At 38.4% G+C, this 26,361-nt stretch overlaps 1 protein-coding gene across 5 annotated transcripts in view; it reads left to right on the top strand.

The window, feature by feature from the left end:
• The window catches only part of SLC25A26 (solute carrier family 25 member 26), a 149,330-nt gene that overhangs the window by 27,376 nt on the left and 95,593 nt on the right, over positions 1-26,361 (top strand). For 4 of the 5 annotated variants that reach the window (XM_065933336.1, XM_065933337.1, XM_065933335.1 and 1 more), the window contains exons 4-5: positions 286-390; positions 1,636-1,683. The exons of the other annotated variant lie outside the window; for it this stretch is intronic. In XM_065933336.1, coding sequence (XP_065789408.1) covers positions 286-390; positions 1,636-1,683 — 153 coding nt within the window. The remainder of the gene's footprint in view (positions 1-285; positions 391-1,635; positions 1,684-26,361) is intronic. 5 annotated transcript variants of the gene reach the window in all.

Raw genomic sequence — 26,361 nt, 5'->3', positions numbered from 1 at the left:
TTCAGAATGAGTACGTGAGCTCCTTCCCATGGAGGGGTATGTAGACGGGTGTGCTTGGAGCAGTGAGGCAGGAGGTGGGAGGATCCCCACAGAACAATGGATGTCCATTAATGCTCTGAGTGTTTTAGGTTAAAAAAGAAATAAAAACAGAAAACCCTTTTGATGTCTTGCAGTGAGCACTGTACATTATGCTTTTCTTTAACTGCATTTTTTGCTTATGAAAAAATTTCCACTCTCATAACAATTACTTCACTTTAAGGATAAAATTAAATTTATGTATTTTAGGTTGCCTGCCTGATTCGAGTTCCTTCTGAAGTAGTTAAGCAGAGGGCACAAGTATCTGCTTCTTCAGGAACATTTCACATTTTCTCTAACATCTTATGTCAAGAGGTGAGAATATGTGTGTTTTTTATGGCTGCATTGAGTCTTAGTTGTCGCATGAGGGATCTAGTTCCCTGACCAGGGGTCGAATCTGGCCCCCTGCATTGGAGCACAGTCTTAGCCACTGGGCCACCAGGAAAGTCCTGAGAATATGTTTTTAAGCTCTCGTATTGAGGATATTTTATTGTAGCTGATAGGAACATTGTGGCCTGACCCAGGAGCCTTAGAGCTTAAGGCTAAATTTATTGTCCAGTTATAGCAACTGTTAATGCTAAGATTATCTTTGTCTTTCCATTGTTTTCAGTTGCTTATTTTCAATTTTATTTCTTTTTCAAATTTCTAAACAAATACACCATTAAGTATGTGCCCTACATTGTAATCAGCCTGTCGTTCTTTTGGAATCAGAAATAGAATAAATAGTGAATATATAAAGTGAATTAAGATGTATTTAAACATCACTACAGAATTTGAGGACCATGGAAGAGACCTGTGGTAATGGAGTGATACTAGTGACCCATGTCATAATATTTATATATACTTGTAATTTGTCTTATACTGGTTCATGTTAAACTGTGGGTCAGAAATCATGCTTGCTGACCATGTGACTGGGGGCCATTGAGCTGCTTTTCTTTATAGTTTGTACAGACGGCCCCCCCCCATCTTTTTTTTTAATTGAAAATCAGTCTCATGAAAATTGCAGTGAGTCCAGGTTTTAGGAGAGTTATTTTTAATAATCTCAATGTCTCCTCATCAAGGTGTGAATGAGATCAGTCCAGGGAAGGTTCCCTGTTGAATCACGTAGGTAGTTAAATAGATCAAGGCTTGCCCAGATGTATTTATCACTTTTGAGAGATTATTTATGAATTTATCATGTCTGATGATTGAAAATATGAAATATAAATATAATTGTTTTTATATGAAAGGATAGCATTCTGTGTGTATTTGCATTTGTTTATTTAAAACATCTCAAGTATTTTTTTTTCCAAGAGATGAAATGTTGAAAACTAATAAAGCTTAGTTGAATTGTAGTCAGCTTTATTATTTTATTACAGCTATTCTTATTTGAAAGGAAGCTAACCTGAGCTTTATGTACCTTAGGCCAGTTTAGGACCTTTAACCTCTTGGAGAATTGTGGTCATTCTGAATATTTTAAAACTCAAACTTTAGAAAAAGTTAATCTGCTTTATGCAGAATGTTGTTTAGAAGTCACTGCTATTCTGACTTTCTGAGCTCTTGGCTTTTTATTTGTTTCAGGGCATCCAAGGATTATATAGAGGCTACAAAAGCACTGTTTTAAGAGAGGTAACTAACTTAATTTCTAATATTGAAGTATAAGAGAATGATACGCTTTGTTCAATAAGTTTATTTGGAGAGACTGGTTTAAAAAATTACAAAGGGAAATTATCGATCACTGTGTAGTTTTTTCTTTTTTTTGTTTAATTTTTAAGGTGTGGGATTAAAAAAACAGTATTTTTATTTTTGACTGGTCTGGCTGTTGGTGGGCTTTCGCTAGTTGTGACGAGCTGGGGCTTCATGTTGTGCTGGCTTCTGTTGATGAAAGAATGGAGCACACTAGGGCACACGGGCTCCATAGCGTTTGTCTTCAGTAGTTGCAGCACGTGGTCTTAATTGCCCCATGGTATGTGAAAACTTCTGGACCAGGGATCAAACCTGTGTTCCCTCCATTGGCAGGTGGATTCTTAACCACTGGACCACAGGGAAGTCCACTGTTTACCTTGGTTTTGAGTTGATCCCACTGAAAGAGCAACCCCAATGGTCAGAATGACTTATCCTATAGCTTCATGTTTATCTAAGGTGGCTACTTGGCCACCACAGCTGACATAGTAAGAAATAGCTCCTAAGGGTAAGACATCAAGTTAGTTACTGTAGTACACAAAATGAGTGATAAAATGGTCAGGAAAGAAGCACTCTGGGAGACAAGTGTCTCAAAAGTCTGTTTTTATATGAAAAATTGTACAGTGAGCTCTTATCTTCCTGATGACAAAACACGATGTATTAGAAAGTTCAGTCTGGACTGGAGTGCTGGCCCTGGCCCGAGGTTCTCAGTATAGTGTGCCTTGCAGCAAGCCTTCTAGCTTCGAAATTCTGAGGTTCAGTATGTGGTCAGTGTCTTTTATTCTTTTGTTGAAAAAAGCTAAGTATTTTAGTATGTATATTACTGCAGAAAACATGTTTTAACTTTTTCTTCACATACAAGAGGCAACTTTTGTTTGTTTGTTTTTGTTTTGTTTTACTTTTTTTTTAGATGAATTTTTTAAGATTGAAGGATAATTGCTCTACAATGTTGTGTTGGCCTCTGCCACACAATGCAAAATCAGTCATAAGTCTCTATATACTCCCTCCTAGAAGAGGCTATTTTGAAGTTTAAAAGTTGATTTATAGATAAGGTGGCATTTGGAATATAAGAGAAGTCTTTGTTTGGTTTGGGCTGAAGTTGGTTTCTTTTACTTTTTTTTTTAATGAGTTTCAATCCTAGACTCTTTTTTTTCTTTGAGATATAATTGACAAATGAAATTGTGAGGTATTTGAAGTATACAGTGTGATGATTTGATATAGGTATACATTGTGAAAAAGATTAGGACCTAATTTTCTATTAAAATGCAAAAGAGAATCTGCATACCTCTCCTTGAATCCTTACTTTCTGTTTGGATTTCCCTTGGATGCTAAAATGTTCTCATTTATAAAAATGTGTTTAATTTAAATATGTATTGTCACAATTAGAAAATTGAAATTCTTTGGAATCTGAATTTTATTCCCAGGTAGTTTTTTATTTTGTCTTATTTGTTTGTTGTTACTATAGATTACAATCTTCTTTATGAAACACCAGCACTGTTATCTGTCATTTGAAGCTTTGATTTCTATGAAGTAATAACCTTTAGTGCAGTGGTGGTGTTGATGTATATCTTTGAAAAACTTCTTTTGAAGGCAGACTGAATGTTTCAAAATTAAGTTATTTGTGTGAAGATGACTTCTGCCTTTCAAAATAACCATCTTCATTCTGTACTTATTTTCTGACTCACTAAACACTTGTTATTTACTCAGGTTTCACCTGGGTGCAGGAAAAAGAGAGGTGGGCAATAGATTTCTTTTTTATTTTTCTGTGAGATGCCAAATGAATGAATGCATTTACATGCCAAAGAATACTCATTGTGCATACAAATAGGTAAAACATGGTTACAACTGCATTCTGTTCTTTTAAAAATTTGTTTTGACGTATGTCACACTAGTAATTAATTTCTAGGCTGCAGTTCTTGCTAACAGTGTGACCCTGTTGAGATGACTTTGTTTACTCAAAATGGCAGTGGTTTGCTGAAAATTTAATTGGGGTCTTCTGCATTATGCATTTTCATAAAAGATCCTTCAGAATTGATTTTAGTTGAGGTATTGCTTTTGTATGGATTCTCAGAGAGAATGAGAGAAGAGTTATTGCCAAATGAAACATAGCTTCTTCTCAAAATGAGAAAAATAAGAAGTGATGTATCTTCTTTAAACAAATTTTTTTCATTGTAAATAGTTTCAGTTTTTACATTGTTCTGACATCAGTATAAGATCTTTTCACCAAGAGCTTGTTTGATTGTTTCAATAAGAAAATACATTGAAGCCTTAGTGAGAATCATGAAGAAACTTATACATTTATTCTGTCTGCGGTTTTTGTTTAAAATAGTTTTATCTCCCTCACAGTAGCCCATTAGAATGAAATTGAAGTTTGAATCCATACCTTATAAGATAGATCATGTGTGTTCTTTAGATTTTGTGAATGCTATCACATGATTTTTTCTACATTTGATGTTTGTGGAGATTGCATGCTTATCCCTTATGTTCTCCTAAGTTATTTTAGTTACTGTGAATTTTAGACAGAGTCTAAGCAAGGGCAACCGATTATACTCTTTATCTCACCCTTTCAGTATTCATTTTCCTCATGATCTAGGCCAGATTACCTGTGGTCAAGCATTGTGGGGCAGTGTGGTTATTTCAGTAACATGGAAATGGGGAGTAAAGTCACAGCAGCCTCTGTAGCCAGGCTGGTTTCAGAGGGTCCATTGACCCAGACATGGCATATTAAAAAGCAGAGACATTACTTTGCCAACAAAGGTCCCTCTAGTCAAAGCTATGGTTTTTCCAGTAGTCATGTATGGATGCACATACATGACTGAACTGAACTAAGCATCAAGGTCTATAGGAGGCACTTCATGTGTATCTCTTCATTTAATTTGCACGATAACTTAAATATAATTAAAACTATCAGTTCACAATAAAGGAATAAACTCACTCTCAGATACATATTTATATGCCCAGTCTCACTTAAAATTACAGTGAGATCACGTCTCACCTCTGAGATTGCTAGTACCATTGGTGAGAAGTGTGAAAGTGTTAGCCACTTCAGTTGTGTCCGACTCTTTGAGACCCCATGGACTGTACCTTGCCAGGTTCCTCTGTCCATGCGATTCTCCAGGCAAGAATACTGGAGTGGGTTGCCACTCCCTTCTCCAGGGGATCTTCCCAACTCAGGGATCAATTTTTGTCTCCTGCACTGCAGACTGATTCTCTGGCATCTGAGTCAACAGCGAAGCCCCAGCTGTAAAGTGGCTGCCCCCAGCTGGCTTCCCCACAAGCATGTGAATCCTTTAGGGCAGAAGTGTTCTGCATGGAGCCCAGCCCACACAGCAGGCACCTTTAAAAAGGAGTAGAATGTGTGGAGAAAACCCATTTGTTGAGCTTCACTTACTGGAAACAACTTGCCTCTCTGTTTTCTTTTGCTACAGAAATTCCTTTCTAATTCACATCTAAGTTCGAGAGGCTGCTCTCCATACAACTTCTGGGTCAGTCAGTTCAGTTCAGTTACTCAGTCGTGTCTGACTCTCTGCGACCCCATGGACTGCGGCATGCCAGGCTTCCCTGTCCATCACCAACTCCCAGAGTTTACTCAGACTCATGTCCATTGAGTTGGTGATGCCATCCCACCATCTCATCCTTTGTCATCCCCTTCTCCCGCCTTCAATCTTTCCCAGCATCAGTGTCCTTTCCCATGAGTCAGTTCTTTGCATCAGGTGGCCAAAGTATTGGAGTTTCACCTTCAACATCAGTCCTTCCAATGAATACCCAGGACTGATTTTCCTTAGGATGGACTGGTTGGATCTCCTTGCAGTCCAAGGGACTCTCAAGAGTCTTCTCCAACACCACAGTTCAAAAGCATCAATTTTTCAGCACTCAGCTTTCTTTATGGTCCAATTCTCACATCCGTACACACTGGAGAAACCAAAGCTTTGACTAGATGGACCTTTGTTGGCAGAGTAATGTCTTTGCTTTTTAATATGCTGTCTCGATTGGTCATAACTTTCCTTCCAAGGAGTAAGAGTCTTTTAATTTCATGGCTGCAGTCACCATCTGCAGTGATTTTGGAGCTCCAAAACATAAAGTCTCTCACTGTTTCCATTGTTTCTCCATCTATTTGCCATGAAGTGATGGGACCAGATGCCATGATCTTGGTTTTCTGAATATTGAGCTTTAAGCCAACTTTTTCACTCTCCTCTTTCACTTTCATGAAGAGGCTCTTTAGTTCTTCTTTGGTTTCTGCCATAAGGATGGTGCATCTGCATATCTGAGGTTATTGATATTTCTCCCAGAAATCTTGATTCCAGCTTGTGCTGGAATCTCATCTCTCATGATGTACTCTGCATATAAGTTTAATAAATAGGGTGACAATATACAGCCTTGACGTACTCCTTTCCCAATTTGGAACCAGTCTGTTTTTGCATGTCCAGTTCTAACTGTTGCTTCTTCATCGGCATACAGATTTCTCAGGAGACAGGTCAGGTGGTCTGGTATTCGCATCTTTTGAAGAATTTTCCACAGTTTGTTGTGGTCTGCACAGTCAAAGGCTTTGGCATAGTCAATAAAGCAGAAGTAGATGTTTTTCTGGAACTCTCTTGCTTTTTCGATGATCCAACAGACCATGGCCCGGCCCATCAGAACTAGACCAAGTTTTTGCATCAGGAAGTTTCCATAAGCCTCTTATCCTTCTCCATCAGAGGACAGACAGAATGAAAACCACAATCCCCGAAAACTAACCAATCTGATCACATGGACCACACAGCCTTGTCTAACTGAATGAAACTATGAGCGATGCTGTGTAGGACCACCCAAGATGGACAGGTCATGGTGGAAAGTCCTGACAAAACGTGGTCCACTGGAGAAGGAAGTGGAAAACCACTTCAGTATTCTTGTCTGAGAACTCCATGAACAGTATGAAAAGGCAAAAAGATAGGACTCTGAAAGATGAATTCCCCAGGTCGGTAGGTGCCCAATATGCTGCTGGAGGTCAGTGGAGAAATAACTCCAGAAAGAATGAAGAGACAGAGTCAAAACAAAAGCAACACCCAGTTGTGGATGTGACTGGTGATGAAAGTAAAGTCCTGAGGCTTAGGATATATTCAGAATATGTTAACTATGATTAATAGTATTCTTGGTAACTGAAAGGGCTTTTGACAGGAAATGACATCTCAGTGTGGAATGCCACTGTCTCTCACCAGCTCTTTGCCCTTGGCAAGTAACTTAACCTCTCTGAGCTCACGTTTGCCTGTGTGTATTTGAACCTCATGTTGATTGTTCTTGTGCAGTCTCATGAAGAACGTGTTACAGCAGTATGGTCTGCTAAGACCAGAGGATGAAGCAAGCTGCCTCTAGGCTGTGAGGTTCTTGAACAGGGATGCAGCCTTGTTCTGTCTGCATGTGAACGTGTGAATGCCATCTCATGATGATGAATAAACACTCATTGTGTGTGAACCAGAGGCTCACTAACTGTTACTGCTTACAGAACTTCTCAGCTCCAATTGGAAAGTGTTTTATCCAAATGTCTTGTAGAATGAAGTTGTTTATTCAGTTAACAAATTGCAACCTGCCATTGATTTTGTGTTCACTGGTTACTTCTGTGGGAAAAACAACATATTGGTTATAATAATGTACAGTTACTCTAGTTGATGGTTGAACTGAGCAAAATTACTAATGTAAATGGGTTGGAAAATTTTTCATAGTTATTCTTTTTTAGGTCATGTTGCTAATTTACTGGAATTTTTTCTCCAAATAAGCTAACCGACCAAGAGAAAGGCTTTCTTTCTCAGATTGCAATAGTTGAACAATTTCTGTTGAAAAATGTTTTCAAGCAACTGTGGCTGGAATTGTTATTTACCATTCTCAAGTCTGTGTACTGTTTCCTGCCTCCATGATAGTAAGAAGAGAAAGAAAGTATTCTCTGATGAGAACTTTGCCCCTTCTATCAAGGCTTTGTATCTCTGTGTGTGTTTGTGTGAAATTGTTTCCGTGGCTATCTCTTCCTTCCTCTTTTGGTTTGTTTCAGTTAGGTCTGGCTGTGTGTAATTATGCCTGATCTTCCCAGGCAGTCTGTAAGATCCACGTGAAGATAGCAGTGGGATTTTTACCTCTTTGTATTATGCACAGGCTCTGGGGGTCACACCTGCCACAAAGTCAGTGCTCAGTAGTTATTTGTTGCTTTTTTCATTTAAGTTTGATTGTGTTTTGTGCAGATGCTGTTAGGCACCGTGACCATTTCAGAATGCTGGGGGAACTCTGAGGGGACTTGGAATTACGCCGGGTGGGGGCTAAGCCTTTGGCACACTACGGTGGATCTTTGCACTAGAGTGGTCATGAAATACCAAAGAGTATATCCTTTTCTAAGATTTCTGTCTTCTTAAACCTTGAAAAAATAGTTTTTATAAAGCTGGTTTCATTAGAAGAGTAATTAATTCCCCCCCTTTCCCCTACCTCTTTAGTAATTCACTTTAAAGGGGAGAAACTGATTGTAAATCTTTGCAAACTTTTTTTTCCCTGAACTTTTAATGTGAAATTGTTTTCAGTTAAAATCCAATGCAAACATATTGAACCTTGTTTTAATCCTACATAATTCATTTTATTAACTATGACCAAATAGAACATCTGTTAAAATTCCATAATGTTAGCTTCATGGGAAAAGAAAAAAAAAGTCCGTTTGCTCTTGGAATCTGTCCATTGTTTTATTGTTCAGGCTTTCAGTAAATGTGTAATGAGACATTCTTATTAATGGGAATATTAAACAAATGAAAATGAAATATTGCCTTTAATCACAAGCGGTTTATAAAATGAGTCACCTAATTGCATTTACTTTATTATAACTTTACTGTAGAGATGGTCTATGAGGAATGAACAATACTTCATTCTTTAATCCAGAGAGTAAACTTGTTACTCCTCAAATATGGATTTCAGCCTACAGTTTTTCATCATCTCTTAAATAAACAAACAATTTTAGAAAGAACAATTTTGTAAAATTATCTTAATGTAGAAAGATTACTTTAGCCCCTCAGTGCATATTTTCTCATGTTTTGTTTACATGAAACCAGCTGCTATTTACTTTTCTCATTTTTAGGACAAATTTCATTTGCACTGTACAGTTTTGAAAAGGCTACATATTTCCATTGTTGCATGGTGGCCGTGTTGTCTTGAAGGGGTACCTGTTCATGTCTGTAGAGCTTCCGGAGAAGTAAATTAATAGCGTGAATCTTCAGCGGAAATGTAAGAAAAGCTGTTGAATAAAGGTGGAAACCATTTCTTATTTCTTCTTTTTAGATGTTAGCATCATATACCATAATATTGAAATAGTTGTGTATAGGGTGTATGTGTTTTTTCATCTCCTGTGAAATATCCTGTCTCTTCACATTTGTGTGTTAATTTAGATGGCAAATTGACTGTAAAGAACAGAAGATGTGACTATAGTGGCTGAACTAAAATATGGTTGTCCTAAAAAAAAAAAAAAAGTGTTTTTTCTCTTACACTGTAACAAGAAATTTGGAGATGGGCCCTCTAACGCTGGTGTACTGGTTAAATGATGGGCACCCAGAAACCAGGCTCTTTTCATTCTGCTTGGGGAACCCTAATACTCTGGCAGAATTATTCATGATTACAAAATGGCTGCTGCCCTTCTGGGCTCGTGGCCCTCGTCCAAGCGTGAAGTGGGAAGGGCAGGAGGCGTTATCTGTCACTCTGTTTACTTAGAAGACAAAAGGTTTCTTGGGCCAGGTGTCTCCAGCTCTCTTGAGTTGCCTGGGCGTTGAGATGTTTGTATACATTGCGGTTTTCCAGTGTGGTAGATAAAGGCGGGCACAGAGGCTGTTGGCGCTACAGGTTCTGAGTCTGCAGCCTACAACATCTGCCCTGGTCTCTCTGTTCAAGTCTTTGTAGTTCAGACTCAGCTGCTTCAGAAAGGAAACAGTCTCATGTACCCGTGACTTCAGTTGCGGATCCTGTTGTTCACATTCAGATCACTTCTGGATTACAGATTTTTGGACATTTAATTCTACTTTGTAAATTTTGATATCTGTTCTTTTTCTTTTTTTCTGTCACCTTTGTTTTTATGAGCATAGTGTAGAAACTTTTCTTCTAAAATCATTTGTCTGTAATCTTTAATTTGGAGATGGACTTTACTTCAAAATTACTTATTTCTCATACATTTTTTAATTTTAAAGTTAAGGTCTCAGAATACCTATATTGATATAGTCATATGTAGACACTGTCCTTAAAAAATAAATGTAAACCACAATTAAAGTAATAGCTAATGCTCACCAAGTATTTTCATTTCTGTGCTACATTCTTAACATGCATTATTTCACATACCCTCACACTGACCCAAAACACCATTCATTCGTTGTGGAAACTTAGGCTTAGCAAGGCTGTGGTTCGTCCAGTCTCTCACATCCAGTAAGGGAGGAAACCGAGGACTTAAAAGCTCGTGACATTAGGCCCTGTGGTGAGCTATGTATTTTGCATTTTATACACAGACAAATTTTTCAGGAGAAGAAAATCATATTTAAATTTTAATACTCTGTATTTTTTTTTTTTTTCTCATTTTTAAACCTTTAAGTAGACATTAGTGCCAGGAGTTTGGGAAAAATAAGTCTCAGTGACTAGAGGTCTCCATGACATTAAAAGAAAAGTTAATTAGAGGATGTAAATAGAGAATATGTTGATAGCGATGTTCATGGTGAATAGTGGCTTGTAAGTGCACATTATTCCATATGTTTGCATGATTTGTTCTTACCATTCAGGTGTTACTTCACATGTCCCTTCTCTGAGGGGCCTGCTGTGACCACTCTGCTCACATACACCTGCCAAAGCCCCGCCCAGTTACTTGGTACCCAAGCAGGTACTATTTCTTATTTATGAATTTTTTTTTTTTTGCCTTCCTTCCTCTCTTCACTGGAATATACTGTCTTTTGAGGGCAAGTGCTTCTTGCCTGTTTTCTTCCCTACTATTAGTCCAACACCTAGCCGAGTCCTCGACATATAGCACACTCAGAAAGTATTCAGTGAAACAAATCAAGTACTTAATCACACATTTCAGAAGTAGACTAGTTTTAAATACTTATTTAAAATCTCCATCAGATGCCCAGACTGAGATGTATGTGGCAAGAATTATGGAGTCCTAACTTAATTCCCAGACCAGTTAGTGATTTTCTGCCATCTGAACTTTCTGCACTTCAAGTGAGCTTAATTTTCTCCTTGTCTTTTCTTATCACATTTCCTGGTATTCTTGAGCCTTCTACAAGTAGCCCTTATTTTAATTTTGTCATTTCTTGTTAAGAGTTGGTCTTATGAATATTTTATATATGTAAAACTGTTTTTGAAATGACATGTGAAAATAGCAACTTATCCATGAAGAAAGTCTTTTATCAGCTACTGCAACTCACAGTGAACACTGGGTAGAAATTACTCTTGAGGCTCTTAGGATTGTCTGCTGTCTTACTGGCTGAACAAGCACCATCTTATAAGAGATATTAAGAAAAACTTTGTGTATTAAGAAATCCAGATGTGCAGGTAAAATCTGGAATGTTTATGTGTAAATCAAGGATTGTGGTTGCAGGGAGTCCTATAAAAGAACTATTGGAAATGCTTACTTGTGGGTTTTGTTGTCTATAGCACATTACCCTGGGAACATACAATGATAACAGTTACAGTTTGAATTCTGGGCTTGTACTTGTGTTCAGTTCAGTCGCTCAGTCATGTCCGACTCTTTGCGACGCCATGAATTGCAGCACGCCAGGCCTTCCTGTTCATCACCAACCCCTAGAGTTTACTCAGACTCGTGTCCATTGAGTCGGTGATGCCATCCAACCATCTCATCCTCTGTCGTCCCCTTCTCCTCCTGCCCCCAGTCCCTCCCAGCATCAGGGTCTTTTCCAGGAGTCAGCTGTTCCCATGAGGTGGCGAAAATATTGGAGTTTCAGCTTCAGCATCAGTCCTCCCAATGAACACCCAGGACTGATCTCCTTCAGGATGAACTGGTTGGATCTCCTTGCAGTCCAAGGGATTCTCAAGAGTCTTCTCCAACACCACAGTTCAAAAGCATCAATTTTTCGGCGCTCAGCTTTCTTCACAGTCCAACTCTCACATCCATACATGACCACTGGAAAAACCATAGCCTTGACCAGACGGACTTTTGTTGGCAAAGTAATGTCTCTGCTTTTTAATATGCTATCTAGGTTGGTCATAACTTTCCTTCCAAGGAGTAAGCGTCTTTTAATTTCATGGCTGCAATCACCATCTGCAGTGATTTGGGAGCCCCCAAAAATAGTCTGATGCTGTTTCCACTGTCTCCCCATCTATTTCCCATGAGGTGATGGGACCAGATGCCGTGATCTTTGTTTTCTGAATGTTGAGCTTTAAGCGAACTTTTTCACTCTCCTCTTTCACTTTCATCAAGAGACTTTTTAGTTCCTCTTCACTCTCTGCCATAAGGGTGGTGTCATCTGCGTATCTGAGGTTATTGATATTTCTCCCGGCAATCTTGATTCCAGCTTGTGCTTCTTCCAGCCCAGCATTTCTCATGATGTACTCTGCATATAAGTTAAATAAGCAGGGTGACAATATCCAGCCTTGATGTACTCGTTTTCCTATTTGGATCCAGTCTGTTGTTCCATGTCCAGTTCTAACTGTTGCTTCCTGACCTGCATACAGGTTTCTCAAGAGGCAGGTCAGGTGGTCTGGTATTCCCATCTCTTTCATTTTCCACAGTTTATTGTGTTCCACACAGTGTTGTGCAAAAAATTTGTTCCAGTTTTCCTGTTACATCATATGGAAAAACCTGAATGAACTTTTTGGCCAACCTAGTATTTTTCTAATTTTTAGATAAAATTGTAAAGTATTGACTCCCCCCCCCCCCCCCCCCCCCCCTTAAAAGCTGATCATTAGGCTGAGGCTTGGAAAAGTTAAGCAATACAGTTAGTATATATGGTATATGGCAGATCTGGAAGCAGAGACCCAGCCTGTGTGTTTCCAAAGTCTGTGTTTCTGGTTATACTTGCTGCCTGCTCAAATTTTGCAGATAAATTCCCTATTCATTTTGCTCTCCGAATTTTTCAGTAAATTGTGGGGAAATAAAGTGGTAGTATATCCGTGGGACTTGAACCACATCTGTGAACTTGAAGTGGAGCACAATTTCGAAGTGTTAATAGGACTCTAAAAGATAGAAAAGGAGCCATCTGTATAGGCAGAACACAATGGACAGTGCTTCTGAGTTAGTAATGTTGATTTCAACATCTTCTTTCCTCTGGCCTGTGTGAAGTTTGCTTAAAAATGCTTTGACTGCTTTTAGCCTTCTGTCCTCTTTTGTTCCCTGAGCTTTTAACGTATATTCTGAGACACAACCCAGTCGATGGGAAAAAATTGATAATCTTTGGCATAAAAATGGTTTTGGTACTTAGCCACATAATTAACAGATAATTTATTGACTAGTAGAGATGTAGAAATTGATGAAAGGGTATTTCTTTTCCTTTGTGAAAATACTCTGCTTTAAAATTTTTTTTTTTTTTTACGGAGTCTGTTGATAGAAAAGTGTGTTACAACAATGCACACTAGAGGGCGCACAATGTCCGTGTTTTAAATTTTGGTGATGGACACTTCAGTGAACCTGAACCTTGAAGCTCTTGAATTGGGACCTCAAGCAATTCGAACTTAAAAATGAAAAACAAAGCTTAATAATAGCACTTTCCAATCCAAGGTTCCAAAATAATATTTTCTTATTTAATCCATACATAACTTCATTATGCATCTTTAAAGTACAAGAGCCAATATGTATATTTAACTTACCAAAAATGAGTATCACAGTCTTAAAGTATTTCCCTCAAACTATTTTTCAATTACTACTGTAATTTTAAAATTCGGAAGAACTGGCAGATGCTTCTTTATTTATTTATTTATTTTAATTGGAGGCCAATTACTTTACAGATGCTTCTTTGTTCAAGTGATGAAGGGTGACATAACCAGTAATAAGAAATGTGATACACAATATTACTTCTTTGTTCTTCTTGCACCGCCCCCCAAAAATACATAATTTCAATCTCATCATGAGAAAACATCTGACAAACCCAAATTGAGGGACATTGTACAAAATTGTCAAGGTCATGAAAAAGACAGGTGAAAGAATTGTCACACCCAGGAGTAGGCTAAGGAGATAACAGCAAACAAATGCTGTAGATATTAGGGGGGAGAACTGGGGGAATTCAAATAAGGTCTATAATTTAGATGTTTGTACTACAGCAGTTACCAGTAGTTGGTTTTGCTAATCATTTAGTTGCTCAGTCGTGTCCAACTCTTTGCGACCCCATGGACTGCACCCCACCAGGCTTCTCTGTCCATGAGATTTTCCAGGCCAGGATACTGGAGTGGGTTGCCATTGCTAATCATACTCAGTGGTTAAGTTCTTACCATTTTGGAAGCTAAGTGTAGGGTGTATGTGAACCCCCTGTATTATTTGAGTAACTTTTGTGAAAGTTGATAAATTATTTTTAAAAAACAAGAAGCTGGGAATTCCTTTGTGGTCCAGTGGTTAGGACTTCATTCTTCCATTGCAGGCGGTCCGGGTTCAACCCCTGGTCGGGGGAACTAAGGTCCTGCTGCTTCATGGCATGGCCTAAAAAATAAATAAAAACAAAAAGCTGGAAAAGGAAAGACGCTAGATTTAAACCTCATATGAAATCATTTATTTTTAAAATGATCTTCTAAAATAATGACAATTTAAAAAACACTGACAATTTAGACTTACAACTTAAATTTTTTCTTTAAGTCATAGTTGGTAACAATTCAGATAATACTTGAAGAAGATTTTAATATGGAAACCAAGTCTTCTGCCCTGCCCTCCTTCATTCTAGTCCCAGTCTCTGGAGGTACCCGCTTTTATCTGTTTGCATTTTCAGTTCTTATTACATCAATGTTTCTGAATAATTATCATCTGTTTCTTCATCTGTCAGTTTAGATACAGTCTCCTGAGCCTTTGGAGTAGAAGATGCAGTTGAGCTCGTAATATGCTGCTCCCCAACCTTATCTTCCTTGATAGCTCAGTTGGTAAAGAATCTGCCTGCAATGCAGGAGACCTCTGTTTGATTCCTGGCTTGGGAAGATCCCCTGGAGAAGGGGAAGGCTACCCACTCCAGTATTCTAGCCTGGAGAATTCCATGGACTGTATATGTATAGTCCATGGGGTCTCAAAGAGTCGGACACAACTGAGCGACTTTCACTTTCAGTCTTATCCTAGTGTTCCAGTTACATAAATTTCATTCCTCTGGTTATTTTAGAAACTCAAGGTCATATATTTGAATCACTATTTCTTAATCCCACAAACTTCCAGCATCTTCTAACTTTCTTCTTATAAGGTGAGTGTCTTCCTTTTCGACACCTTATCCTCCTCATCTTTTCGATACCACTTTCTGGAATGACTTCTTGTCACTTGTGCTTCGATCCTAGGTTGTTACCAAGATGAACGTTTCATCCTGCCCTTCACCCACAGTCACTTCTTTGATGGCTGCTCTGGGTTGATTCGAAAAGTTGAACGTCAGTGAACTGGTGGTAGTGTTGTCTGAGTTTCAGGCACGATCACTAGGCCGTGTGGTGTGCCAGGGTTAGACTTGCTATTGTGTTGGTGCTGCGTTACTCTGAAAGAGGTGTTTCCAGCATCACAGTCGAATAGTCTTGCATTCCATCACTTGCTAAAATTTGTACCATATTGTAATTTGCTGAATCATGAACTTTTTAATGTTTTTTTTTTTTTCCCCTTGGAGTTTCTAATTGCCTTATGGGAGGGGTACATTATTTGCCCTTTTCGTATATTTGTGTCAGCCTCAAAACCATGTTGTTTTTGTGGTTTTGTGTTTTTTCTTCTCTTGGGAATCTTGGAATCTTCCCATTTCCCACTTTAATCCAGTGTCTGGACTTCTCACTGCCTTCCTCAGCTGGCTTCACTGTTGCCTGGAGGTGTCAGAGTGCAGCGGTTCAGACCACAGGCTTTGCAGCCAGACTGCTTGGGTTTGACCACTGCTCTTCCTCAGGCAGTCCACACCTCTGGTTCTTTACTGTCTTCTTCTAACAAAAACATTGGAAGGTGTAATAAATATAAGGATGTATCTACTTTGTTTGTAAACCTTTATTTTATCCTGATTTTTTTTTGGGGGGAGTCAGGTAATTTTCTTTCTCTGGTTCCTAATATAACTTACCAAGGTTCTTTCTAATGATACTTGATAATAATCATTTATAATGATTCTTTGGCCTCAACTGTGTTAGGTTGTTTTTTTTTTTTTTTAAGAAAGGAATTGTGTTAATAAGTTATGATTCTTAGGAAAGCATGTTGATCTTATCAGTTCAGTGTGTATCCTAATTATATTTGGGAAATAAATGATAAAATTTGCATCTAGGAATCTTATAAACTGATACCAAATTTTCTAATAAAGCTTCCCCATATCTTAAAAAAAAAATTATTTGGCTGTGCTGGGTCTTAGTTGTGTTATGTGGGATCTAGTTCCCCGACGAGGGATCAAACCCTGGTCCCCTGCATTGGGAGCCAGGTGTCTTGGCCACTGGAACACCGGGGAAGTCCTAAGCACCCCTTTATTTTGATTTACATGCAATGAGTTTTTCTGTTGTTTATCTGTGAATTATTCCATATTTCTTTTTTTATAATTAAATTTATTTTTAATTGAAGGATAATTGCTTTACAGTATTACATTGGTTTCTGTTAAACATCATATTCTATATTTCTGTTTTGGGAAATAGAGTGATAACCAAGTTAAAAATCACTTTGGGATGAAGTTTACTTTCTTCAGTGGATAAATTAAGTATGTATTTTAAGTACGTCTTTTGTCTGGGGGAAGATATCAGTCATATCTGTGTGTAAAGGAGACATTGATTTGTCTTATGTTGAGCAACCAAGATCTTGTGAAAGTTATACTCTCTGCTGATTTATCTGTTAGTTCACACAACTGTTTACAAAGGTTCCTTCTTCCTCCTTGTGGATGTTTAATAAGAGTCTAAAAAAAATTGTGTGGCTAACACATCTTAGTCATTAAGTTTTGGACTAGTTTTGATTAAGTGAAGGCATCAGAGAAATGGTCTGGCACATAATAACCTCTGAGTAAGTTCTCATCACTTTATTTTTCTGTTTGAAGGAGGAAATAGATTGATTTTATTCAACCTTTGCCACTTTGCCAGACTAGATACTTTTCACATGCTTTTCATTTGATCTTTATACAGTAATCATACAGAGAGTCATAAATGTCAACCAAATGCTTGAAAATTGTGTACCCCTGTTCCCCCCCTACATATCTAGTCGTGATTCCGAGCCATTCTGTAATGTTTGTCTCTTGTAAACCATGTTATGAGCTATCAGCTAGTTGCCTATTTAATACCAGTGGGAGGCTGACATTCAGATGTGTCAGTAACTTGATCTACATAAAGTAATAGAGTTAACAGAGGGCTGAGTTGAGCTCTGAATTACTTGAACTCTTATGCTCTTTTCATATCACTGTATATATTTTCTTTTCTCTTTTGGGGGTGTGAGTAAGTAGGTTTTAGAATGAATAGTATAGCACTTCATTTTTCTTTTGTCCCTCTCCAATATTTTATTTTGAAAAATTTCAACCTACAGAGAAGCTGAAGCATATGTTCTTTCCCCAGGATTCACTGATAGACATTTTGCCCCATCTGTTTTGTCCATCTTTCTCTATACAGTATTTTCCTGAAGCATTTTAGGTACAAAGACACAACCCAGGATAGTTCATCATCAAATATCCAGCATATGTCTCCTAAGAATAGAGTCATTCCTGTCATAACTATAATACCATTATCCTTTCAAGAAATGTAACATTGATGCATTCATATTATCTGATACATGGTCAGTTTTATAATTTTTTTCTGTTGTCCCAGTAATAAAAACTGTACCTTTTTCTTTTTGCAGGATCCAGTAAAGGATCACACATTGTCTTTGGTTATTGTTTCCTCAACCTCCCCCTGCCCCCACCTTGCCTTTCCCATGTGGCGTTGACACTTTAGTTTTTTAGAGTCCAGGGCAGTTCTATAAATAGTGCCTTAATCTGGAAGTCGCATTTCCTTGTGATTATATTCAGATCATATATTAAATTTTATGCATGTGCATAGATAATGCATGGATGATGCTAGGTACTTTTGTTGCATTGTATCAAGGATTACATAGTGTCTCATACTTGGTGAAACTAAGTTTAATCATTTGATTACACTGGCATTCCCTACCTTTCTGTACTCCAGAGGTTCATCTGTCCTTTGTTTTGAAAAGTAGTTGATGGGGTACTGGGGGTCTTCCTAGGGGGTGCAGTAGTAAAGAATCTGCCTGCAATTCAGGAGATGCAGGAGGCATGGGTTCGATCCCTGGGTTGGGAAGATCCCCTGGAGAAGGAGATAGCAACCCACTGCAGTGTTCTTGCCTGGGAAATTCTGTGACAGGAGGTGGGGGCCGCAGTCCATGGGGTCTCAGAGAGTAGGGCACGATTGAGCGCGCATGCATGCGCTGTGGGGTCATGGTTAGAGCTAACATGATTATCCTGCTCCCCAGTAACCTTTCACCCAGTAGTTCTAACATCTATGAGTGCTTCTTGCTGGAAGAGTTTATTACACTGGTGATTGCAAAATGCTGATTTTCTAAGGACTGTCCTTTTTCTTTTAATTTATTTGCTGACACTCTTATGTAAAAAAGAGCTTTCTTTAAAAAAACTTTCTTCCTTTACCAACCGCCCCCACCCCCCACCTAGCCCCCTTTTTTAGTACCCCTATGGACGCATGGATTCTTTTCTTTTTTTTTTTTAATTTTAACAGCCTCATTGCGATATAATTCATGTACCGTGTAGTTCACTCATTTAAAGTAACCACCTAGTGGGTTTTTATCTATTCACTGATATGTGCAACTGTCACCACAGTTGAGGATTCTTTAGTAATATAATTGTAATAATTATCCCTTACCATTATTACTATTTCTGATGCTCAAACTGGCCTGCATTTGCGGTGGGTGCCTCTTCACGCTTACTGTTCCTAACGCATTTCCTAGTCAGTCTTTGGGAATTTCCTTATTGGGGTGACAAGGTGTCCCATCTTTGTACTTGCCCTGCCCGTCTGTAATCAGCTGCCTCTGCAAGGAGCCCTTGATTCTTTTCAGTGGGGAGTGGTATTTAGAAACTGTGGGATCCTAGGTGTATTACTGCATGTACACTCTTTTCATTGGGCAGAAAAGCTTGTAAGAATTAAATACGTTGTTTTTATTCCTCCTCCTCATTTTTCTATATTTGTCTAAGGTGAGAACAACACGTAATTACTATTTATTTTGTTTTCTAAATCATCATACTACAAAACTGACTTCTTTTTGGTGTACAGAGCTGTACATTTTAACAACATGTATTCATTCATACAACCAGCAGTACTTTGGCGATACATAATACTCGTATCATCCCCAAAACCTGTCATCCCTTTGTAGTCATTCTCGTTTTCCTGCTTCTAATCCCTGGCAACAACTGATCTGTCATTTCAATGGAGTCATACGTTATAAAACCTTTTGAGACTAGTTGCTGTCACTCCTCATAATGCTGTTGAGATTCATCTCAGTTGTTGTGTGTATTGGTAGTCTGTTCCTCTGGACTCTCACTGTTTGGATTTACCACAGGTTGTTTATACATTAATCCACCAAAGGACTCTGAATTCTTTCCAGTTTGGGGCTGTCATGAACAGAATTGTTACAAACATTCACGTATAGGTTTTTCTGTGAAAGTAAATTTTCATTTCTCTGGGGTAGACAGTCAGGAATGGGATTGCTGATCATATGGTAAGTGTGTGGTAACTTTATAAGAAACTGCACGACTGTTTTCTACGTTGGCTCTACAGCTTTGCATTCCCGTCAGCAGTGGACGCCCTGAATCTTTGTCACCACTTAGTTGTGGTAGGTTTTTTTTTTTTTAATTTTAACCATTCTCATAGTTGTGTAATTGTATCCTATGGTGGTTTTAATTTTCATTTCCCAAACGGTATTGATTCTGAACTTACTTATTTGCCACTGTTAGATGCTCTTTGGTAAAGTGTCTGTTGTCTGATTTTTAATTGGGTTGTTTCTTTAGTATTTCAAAAGTTCTTTGTATGTTAGAGATGCTAGTCCTTTGTCGCTGATGTGATTTACACGTATTTCCTGATAATCTCTAACTTGTGTTTTCATTCTCTGAACATATTATTTGTAAAACCTTAAAATTTTGGCAAAGTCCAATATGTCAGCTTTTTCTTTTATGAACTGTGCTTTAATTGTAGTGTCTAAGAGCTCTGACTAACTCTAAATCCTTAGGGTTTCCTCTCATGTTTTCTTCTAAAGGTTTTATAGTTTTGTATTTGACAGATCCACAATCTATTTTGAGTTGATATTTAAGTAGTGCGGTTTAGGTTGAGGTATGTTTTTTCGCACATGGATATTCAGTTGTTCCAACAACATTTGTTGAAAAGACTTCTTTTCTCCATTGATATATTTCTGTATCTTTGTATTATAAAAAATCATTTGTGTCCATCTGGTCAGTGTCTGGAATAAATTTGAATTGGTTCATTGTTAGGTTCCAAGCAATGTGTTTTTGTTTTTTCTTTTCCTCCTCAGGTGTTTGTGTTCATATTTTTGAACATCCCAGTTTTGAAAGATGATATTTTGATTTTCTAAGAAGTTTACTTAAAATGTATTAGAAAGGGCTGCTAAAAAAAGCTGCTGAACTTAGGCGTTTTCCATCCTTTTTCTTTCTAAATCATCTCTTTTAAAAAATGATAGGAAAGACTGACTAAAAACACTTGAAAACTTTTATGTGTCTTTTATCCTTTTTTATTTCCATATTTTAAAGAATGACCTATTTTCTGTTGAATTACTGTACCTTTAATAATGTATCCTGAATAAGGAAATGGCAACCCACTCTTATTCTTGCCTGGAAGATCCCATGGACAGGGAAGCCTGGTGGGTTGCAGTCCAAGGGGTCTGAAGAGAGTTGGACATGACTTAGTGACTAAATAACAGTATGTATACATCAGTGGGTTAGAGCTTAGTTCTTCATCTGTTATTCAGCAGATAGTATTATTTCCTTATATAATTTGGACCATTAATGTTTTTGCTGTTATTGCTGTTAACTTACCATATTGTATGAATAATCTTGATGTTTACTTGCAGAAAAGGTGCTATGTATTTTATTGTATCGAAGCATGAAGCATATTTACTTTGAGAGTTATCCCTTTAACGCTATTCTGTAAAATACAAGATGTGAAATGAGTTACCGATACTACTCTGCTAGTTTCTGGTGAAGGTAAACTGAAGGTAAACCGAGATTATTTGACTCAGTCTAGCTCTGCCTTCCTAGACTGAAAAGGCTGCAAACCGTGGAATTAATATGAAATATTTAATGCAAAAGATAGGTTATGGATTTTTTTTTGGAGGGGAATACAACAGCTTAAAAGAAGTTCACTGCAGTTGTGAGATAAATATTGTTGCTGAGGTGGTGACCAGTGGTTTTAGCTCAACTAAAAATGTTTGATGTGTGGGGTTCTGAGCTGTGGAGTTAGCAGTGTGTGGATAAGACAAAAGAGGTCAAAGATTCTCCCCTCAGAGAGCTTCTGTTACTTGTATGTGGAGGGGCACTTATGCATTTGAAAACCATTCATCAGTGGTTGAAAATAATAGTGAAAGTGCTGGTAAGTATAGGGGTGAATAGTCAGGGAGTAAAAGCTTATTCTCTGGATGAGTTGAATTTTACATAATCCTTTTACAAAACAGGAAAGGGTAGAGGAGAGTAATGGGATCCTTGTGTTAACCTTGGAGGACACATTCTTTAAAAAAGTATGCTAGCCGCCTTTAAAAGAATGTTTTTTATACTTCAGGTGGTACTGAAACCCTGAGCTTGACTTCCTGCTTGTAATCACATGTGTGGTTGGGACTTTTTTTATTTTCCGGAATGCCCAATTCTTGCCTCAAGTTAGAAGGGTAAAGTAGAATTGGAAGTCCAGGTGGAATTTGCTTGGAGAGGGGTCTCTTTGTTTTCATGTAAATTATAGGAATGGGTCTTAGAATATCAACATTAAATAGAAGAACTTAGAAAAAATCCGTCTAGTACTGCCCCCAAAATCATAGCGCTGGCAGCTAATTAACACTCTCCGTATAATACTTAGTAACCCATTTACTATGGGCTTTCCATCGATGACTGAAAGTAAATGTTTGAGAGACCTTTGTTGGAAATGTGTCCCTAAGGATCAAATGTGGGAGCAGTCAAGGCTAACACTCTGCCTTTGCCTTGGTGTGGGGTTTCACTTCAGAGATTGAGTGTACTGACTCTGAGTAAAATTTAAAAACACTAAAGAGTTAACCTCTTAATCATGAACACTTTACTTTGATTCTTTATGTTAAAGTTAGGTGTATGCTGAATTAAAAAGAAAATGGATGCAGAAAAAAATATTGCCACATTTGTTTCATGCAAATCAAAACCCCCAAATCATTTACAACCTGACCTATTTCTGAACTTAGTATTAAACTGATGGCACCCGTATTTGGGGGCTTTTTGAAGCCTTTATTCAACATAATGTCAAGTTAGGCTAGTTTTTACATTTTCTCAAACTTGTTTGTGTGTGTGTGTGGTTTTAAAAACTGTAAAATATTCTAGTTCTTAAAGAAGGGAAGCCATCAAAGTTGGCAAGTGTTAAGCATGCTAATTAATTAGTTCAACATACTGACCAGTTCTCTGAATTATTAGTTCAAAGAAGTATGTGGACAAGGATGAAATTAGATTTGGGCATTTTTCACTCTGGTTGTTTTAGGATACTCAGTGTTGCTTTGATCTGTAAATAACAGATGCTTTTTCATGCATGGTTCAGGATACATCAAACATGCCTAAAGGTTTGTCTCATTTAGAACTCATTGTTTGTATCCAGAATGGGATGTACACATTATAACTGTCCAGCAACTTCAGAAAAATCTACTCTGAGTTTGTATTTGATAGTTAATAAGTGCAGGATATTTTATTTTTCATAATATGCATGTACCGGCCTTTTTGGAGGGGTAAACTGGTGTAGTTATAAGACAATGGATAAAATTTATCAATTGCTAAAATATATTGACTTATTTAAATGTCAATTTTAAGATTAAAAGCTTAGGCAGCTGTGAAAGCATAAAGTGTGTGTGTGCATACGTGCATATGCGTATATAACTGCTTATGTGTGTTTATATATATATAGTCATGTGCTTTTAGCTATTTGTGTGGTAAAGATAAATATGTTGTCTTATTTTTATTAGCTGGATACTCTTTTAAATTATCTAATAATTAGAATTAAGAGCAAACCTAGTTGTGTGCACACTAAGTTTTACAATTTACTACCTCCTCTGGCTTTTATGTGGGAAAACTTTAGTGTAATCAGGAATAATTTTTGTAAGGAATGGCATCCATTCACTCAGTGAAAGACTAAGAGAATAAGAAGTGAGAAATGCACGACTTCTCACTACCCTCAGTGGCTGATCAGAAGGCTCTGTCACAGACCATGCCTCAGCTCAGTGTTAGATGTGGGGGCCCATGTGACAGGAGTGCAGGCCGTGTCCTGTACTGTGTAAGGACAGGAATACTGTGTATTCCTATTTAGAAATAATCTTAGAAATACTAAATAATGTGCTCAGTTGTGTCTGACTCTGCAACCCCATGGACTGTAGCCTGCCAGACTCCTCTGTCCATGGGATTCTCCAGGCAAGAATACTGGAGTGGGTTGCTATTTCCTATTCTAGGAGATCTTCCCAACCCAGGGATCAAACCTCCGTCTTTTGCATCTTCTGCATGAGCAGGCGAATTCTTAACAACTGTGCCACCTGGAAAGCTCTATTAAATAATAATGTCTTGTATTAATGAGAGAGTATAAAAATACCCTTTTGTTTAGTATAAAGTTATTTTTTTTCTTTTTGATTATTAAGATACATGAGGTTTTATAACACATTCTATTTTTGTGGCTTTTAAAAATCAAACTATTACTTCAGCCTCAGTATACTGCATCAGGCATCAGGATTTCAAAGTTTAGTTGCAATTATGTCACTTACTGTCTTGTGCCTTTTAAAGTGGTTTAATCTCCCTGGGCATTGGTATTCTTAAAGGGAAAGTGAAAGTCACTCAGACGTGTCTGACTCTTTGCGACCCCATGGACTGTATAGTCCATGGAGTTCTCCAGGCCAGAATACTGGAGTAGGTAGCCTTTCCTTTCTCCAGGGGATCTTCCGAACCCAGGGATTGAACCCAGGTCTCCCGCATTGCAGGAGGGTTCTTTACCAGCTGAGCCACAAGAGAAGCCCCAGCTAGGTAAAATGGTTGGTAAACTTGTGCGCCTGTGCCTGAACACACCCTGTTTTTGTCAGACAGCTTGATTGGCCCAGAGCCACTCCTACTTGTGTGTCTTGTCTGTGGCTGCTTTCACATTTCAGTGGCAGAGTACTGGTGGCAGAGACTCTATGGCCTGAAAAGCTTAAAATATTTATTATCTTATCAAAAAAAATTCTGCTGAATCTTGGACTAAATCCATCTCCAAGGCCTATCTTCAGTTCAGTCACTCAGTCGTATCTGACTCTTTGTGATGCCATGAGCCGCAGCACGCCAGGCCTCCCTGTCCATCATCAACTCCTGGAGTCCACCCAAACCCATGTCCATTGAGTTGGTGATGCCATCTAACCATCTCATCCTCTGTCCTCCTCTTCTCCTCCTGCCCTCAGTCTTTCTCAGAATCAGGGTCTTTTCACACGAGTCAGTGCTTTGCATCAGGTGACTGAAGTATTGAAGTTTCAGCTTCAACATCAGTCCTTCCAATGAACACCCAGGACTTTAGGGTGGACTGGTTGGATCTCCTTGCATTTGAAGGGACTCTCAAGAGTCTTCTCCAACACCACAGTTCAAAAGCATCAATTCTTCTGCACTCAGCTTTCTTTATAGTCCAACTCTCACATCCATACATGACCACTGGAAAAACCATAGCCTTGACTAGATGGACCTTTGTTGCCAAAGTAGTGTCTCTGCTTTTTAATATGCTGTCTAGGTTGGTCATAACTTTCCTTCCAAGGAATAAGCGTTTTTTAATTTCATGACTTGCAATCACCACCTGCAGTGATTTTGGAGCCCAAACAAATAAAGTCTGACTGTTTCCACCGTTTCCCCATCTATTAGCCATGAAGTGATGGGACCAGACGCCATGATCTTAGTTTTCTGAATGTGGAGCTTTAAGCGAACTTTTTCACTCCCCTCTTTCACTTTCATCAAGAGGCTTTTTAGTTCCTCTTCACTTTCTGCCATAAGGGTGGTGTCATCTGCATATCTGAGGTTATTGAGATTTCTCCCGGCAATCTTGATTCCAGCTTGTGCTTCTTCCAGCCTAGCATTTCTCATGATGTACCCTGCGTATAAGTTAAATAAGCAGGGTGACAATATCCAGCCCTGACGTACTCCTTTTGCTGTTTGGATCCAGTCTGTTGTTCCATGTCCAGTTCTAACTGTTGCTTCCTGACCTGCATACAGGTTTCTCAAGAGGCAGGTCAGGTGGTCTGGTATTCCCATCTCTTGATGAATTTTCCAGTTTATTATGATCTACACAGTCAAAGGCTTTGGCATAGTCAATAAAGCAGAAATAGATGTTTTTCTGGAACTCTCTTGCTTTTTCGATGATCCAGCAGATGTTGGCAATTTGATCTCTGGTTCCTCTACCTTTTCTATAACCAGTTTGAACATCTGGAAGTTCACGGTTCACGTATTGCTGAAGCCTGGCTTGGAGAATTTTGGGAATTACTTTACTAGCGTGTGAGATGAGTGCAATTGTGTGGTAGTTTCAGCATTCTTTGGCATTGCCTTTCTTTGGGATTGGAATGAAAACTGACCTTTTCCAGTCCTGTGGCCACTGCTGAGTTTTCCAAATTTGCTGGCATATTGAGTGCAGCACTTTCACAGCATCATCTTTCAGGATCTGAAATAGCTCAACTGGAATTCTATCACCTCCACTAGCTTTGTTTGTAGTGATGCTTTCTAAGGCCCACTTGACTTCACATTCCAGGATGTCTGGCTCTAGGTGAGTGATCACACCATGGTGATTATCGGGGTCGTGAAGATCTTTTTTGTACAGTTCTTCTGTGTATTCTTGCCACCTCTTCTTAATATCTTCTGCTTCTGTTAGGCCCATGCCATTTCTGTCCTTTATTGAGGCCTTCTTTGCATGAAATGTTCCCTTGGTATCTCTAATTTTCTTGAAGAGATCTCTAGTCTTTCTCATTCAGTTGTTTTCCTCTATTTCTTTGCATTGATCGCTGAGGAAGGCTTTCTTATCTCTCCTTGCTATTCTTTGGAACTCTGCATTCAAATGGGAATATCTTTACTCCTTTGCTTTTTGCTTCCCTTCTTTTCACAGCTATTTGTAAGGCCTCCTCAGACAGCCATTTTGCTTTTTTGCATTTCTTTTTCTTGGCGATGGTCTTGATCCCTGTCTCCTGTATAATGTCACGAACGTCTGTCCATAGTTCATCAGGCACTCTGTCTATCAGATCTAGTCCCTTAAATCTATTTCTCACTTCCACTGTGTAGTCATAAGGGCTTTTATTTAGGTCATACCTGAATGGTC

This window comes from Muntiacus reevesi, chromosome 4, assembly GCF_963930625.1.
Source record: "Muntiacus reevesi chromosome 4, mMunRee1.1, whole genome shotgun sequence".
Classification (NCBI taxonomy): Eukaryota; Metazoa; Chordata; class Mammalia; order Artiodactyla; family Cervidae; genus Muntiacus; species Muntiacus reevesi.
This window is presented reverse-complemented; position numbering and strand designations above follow the sequence as displayed.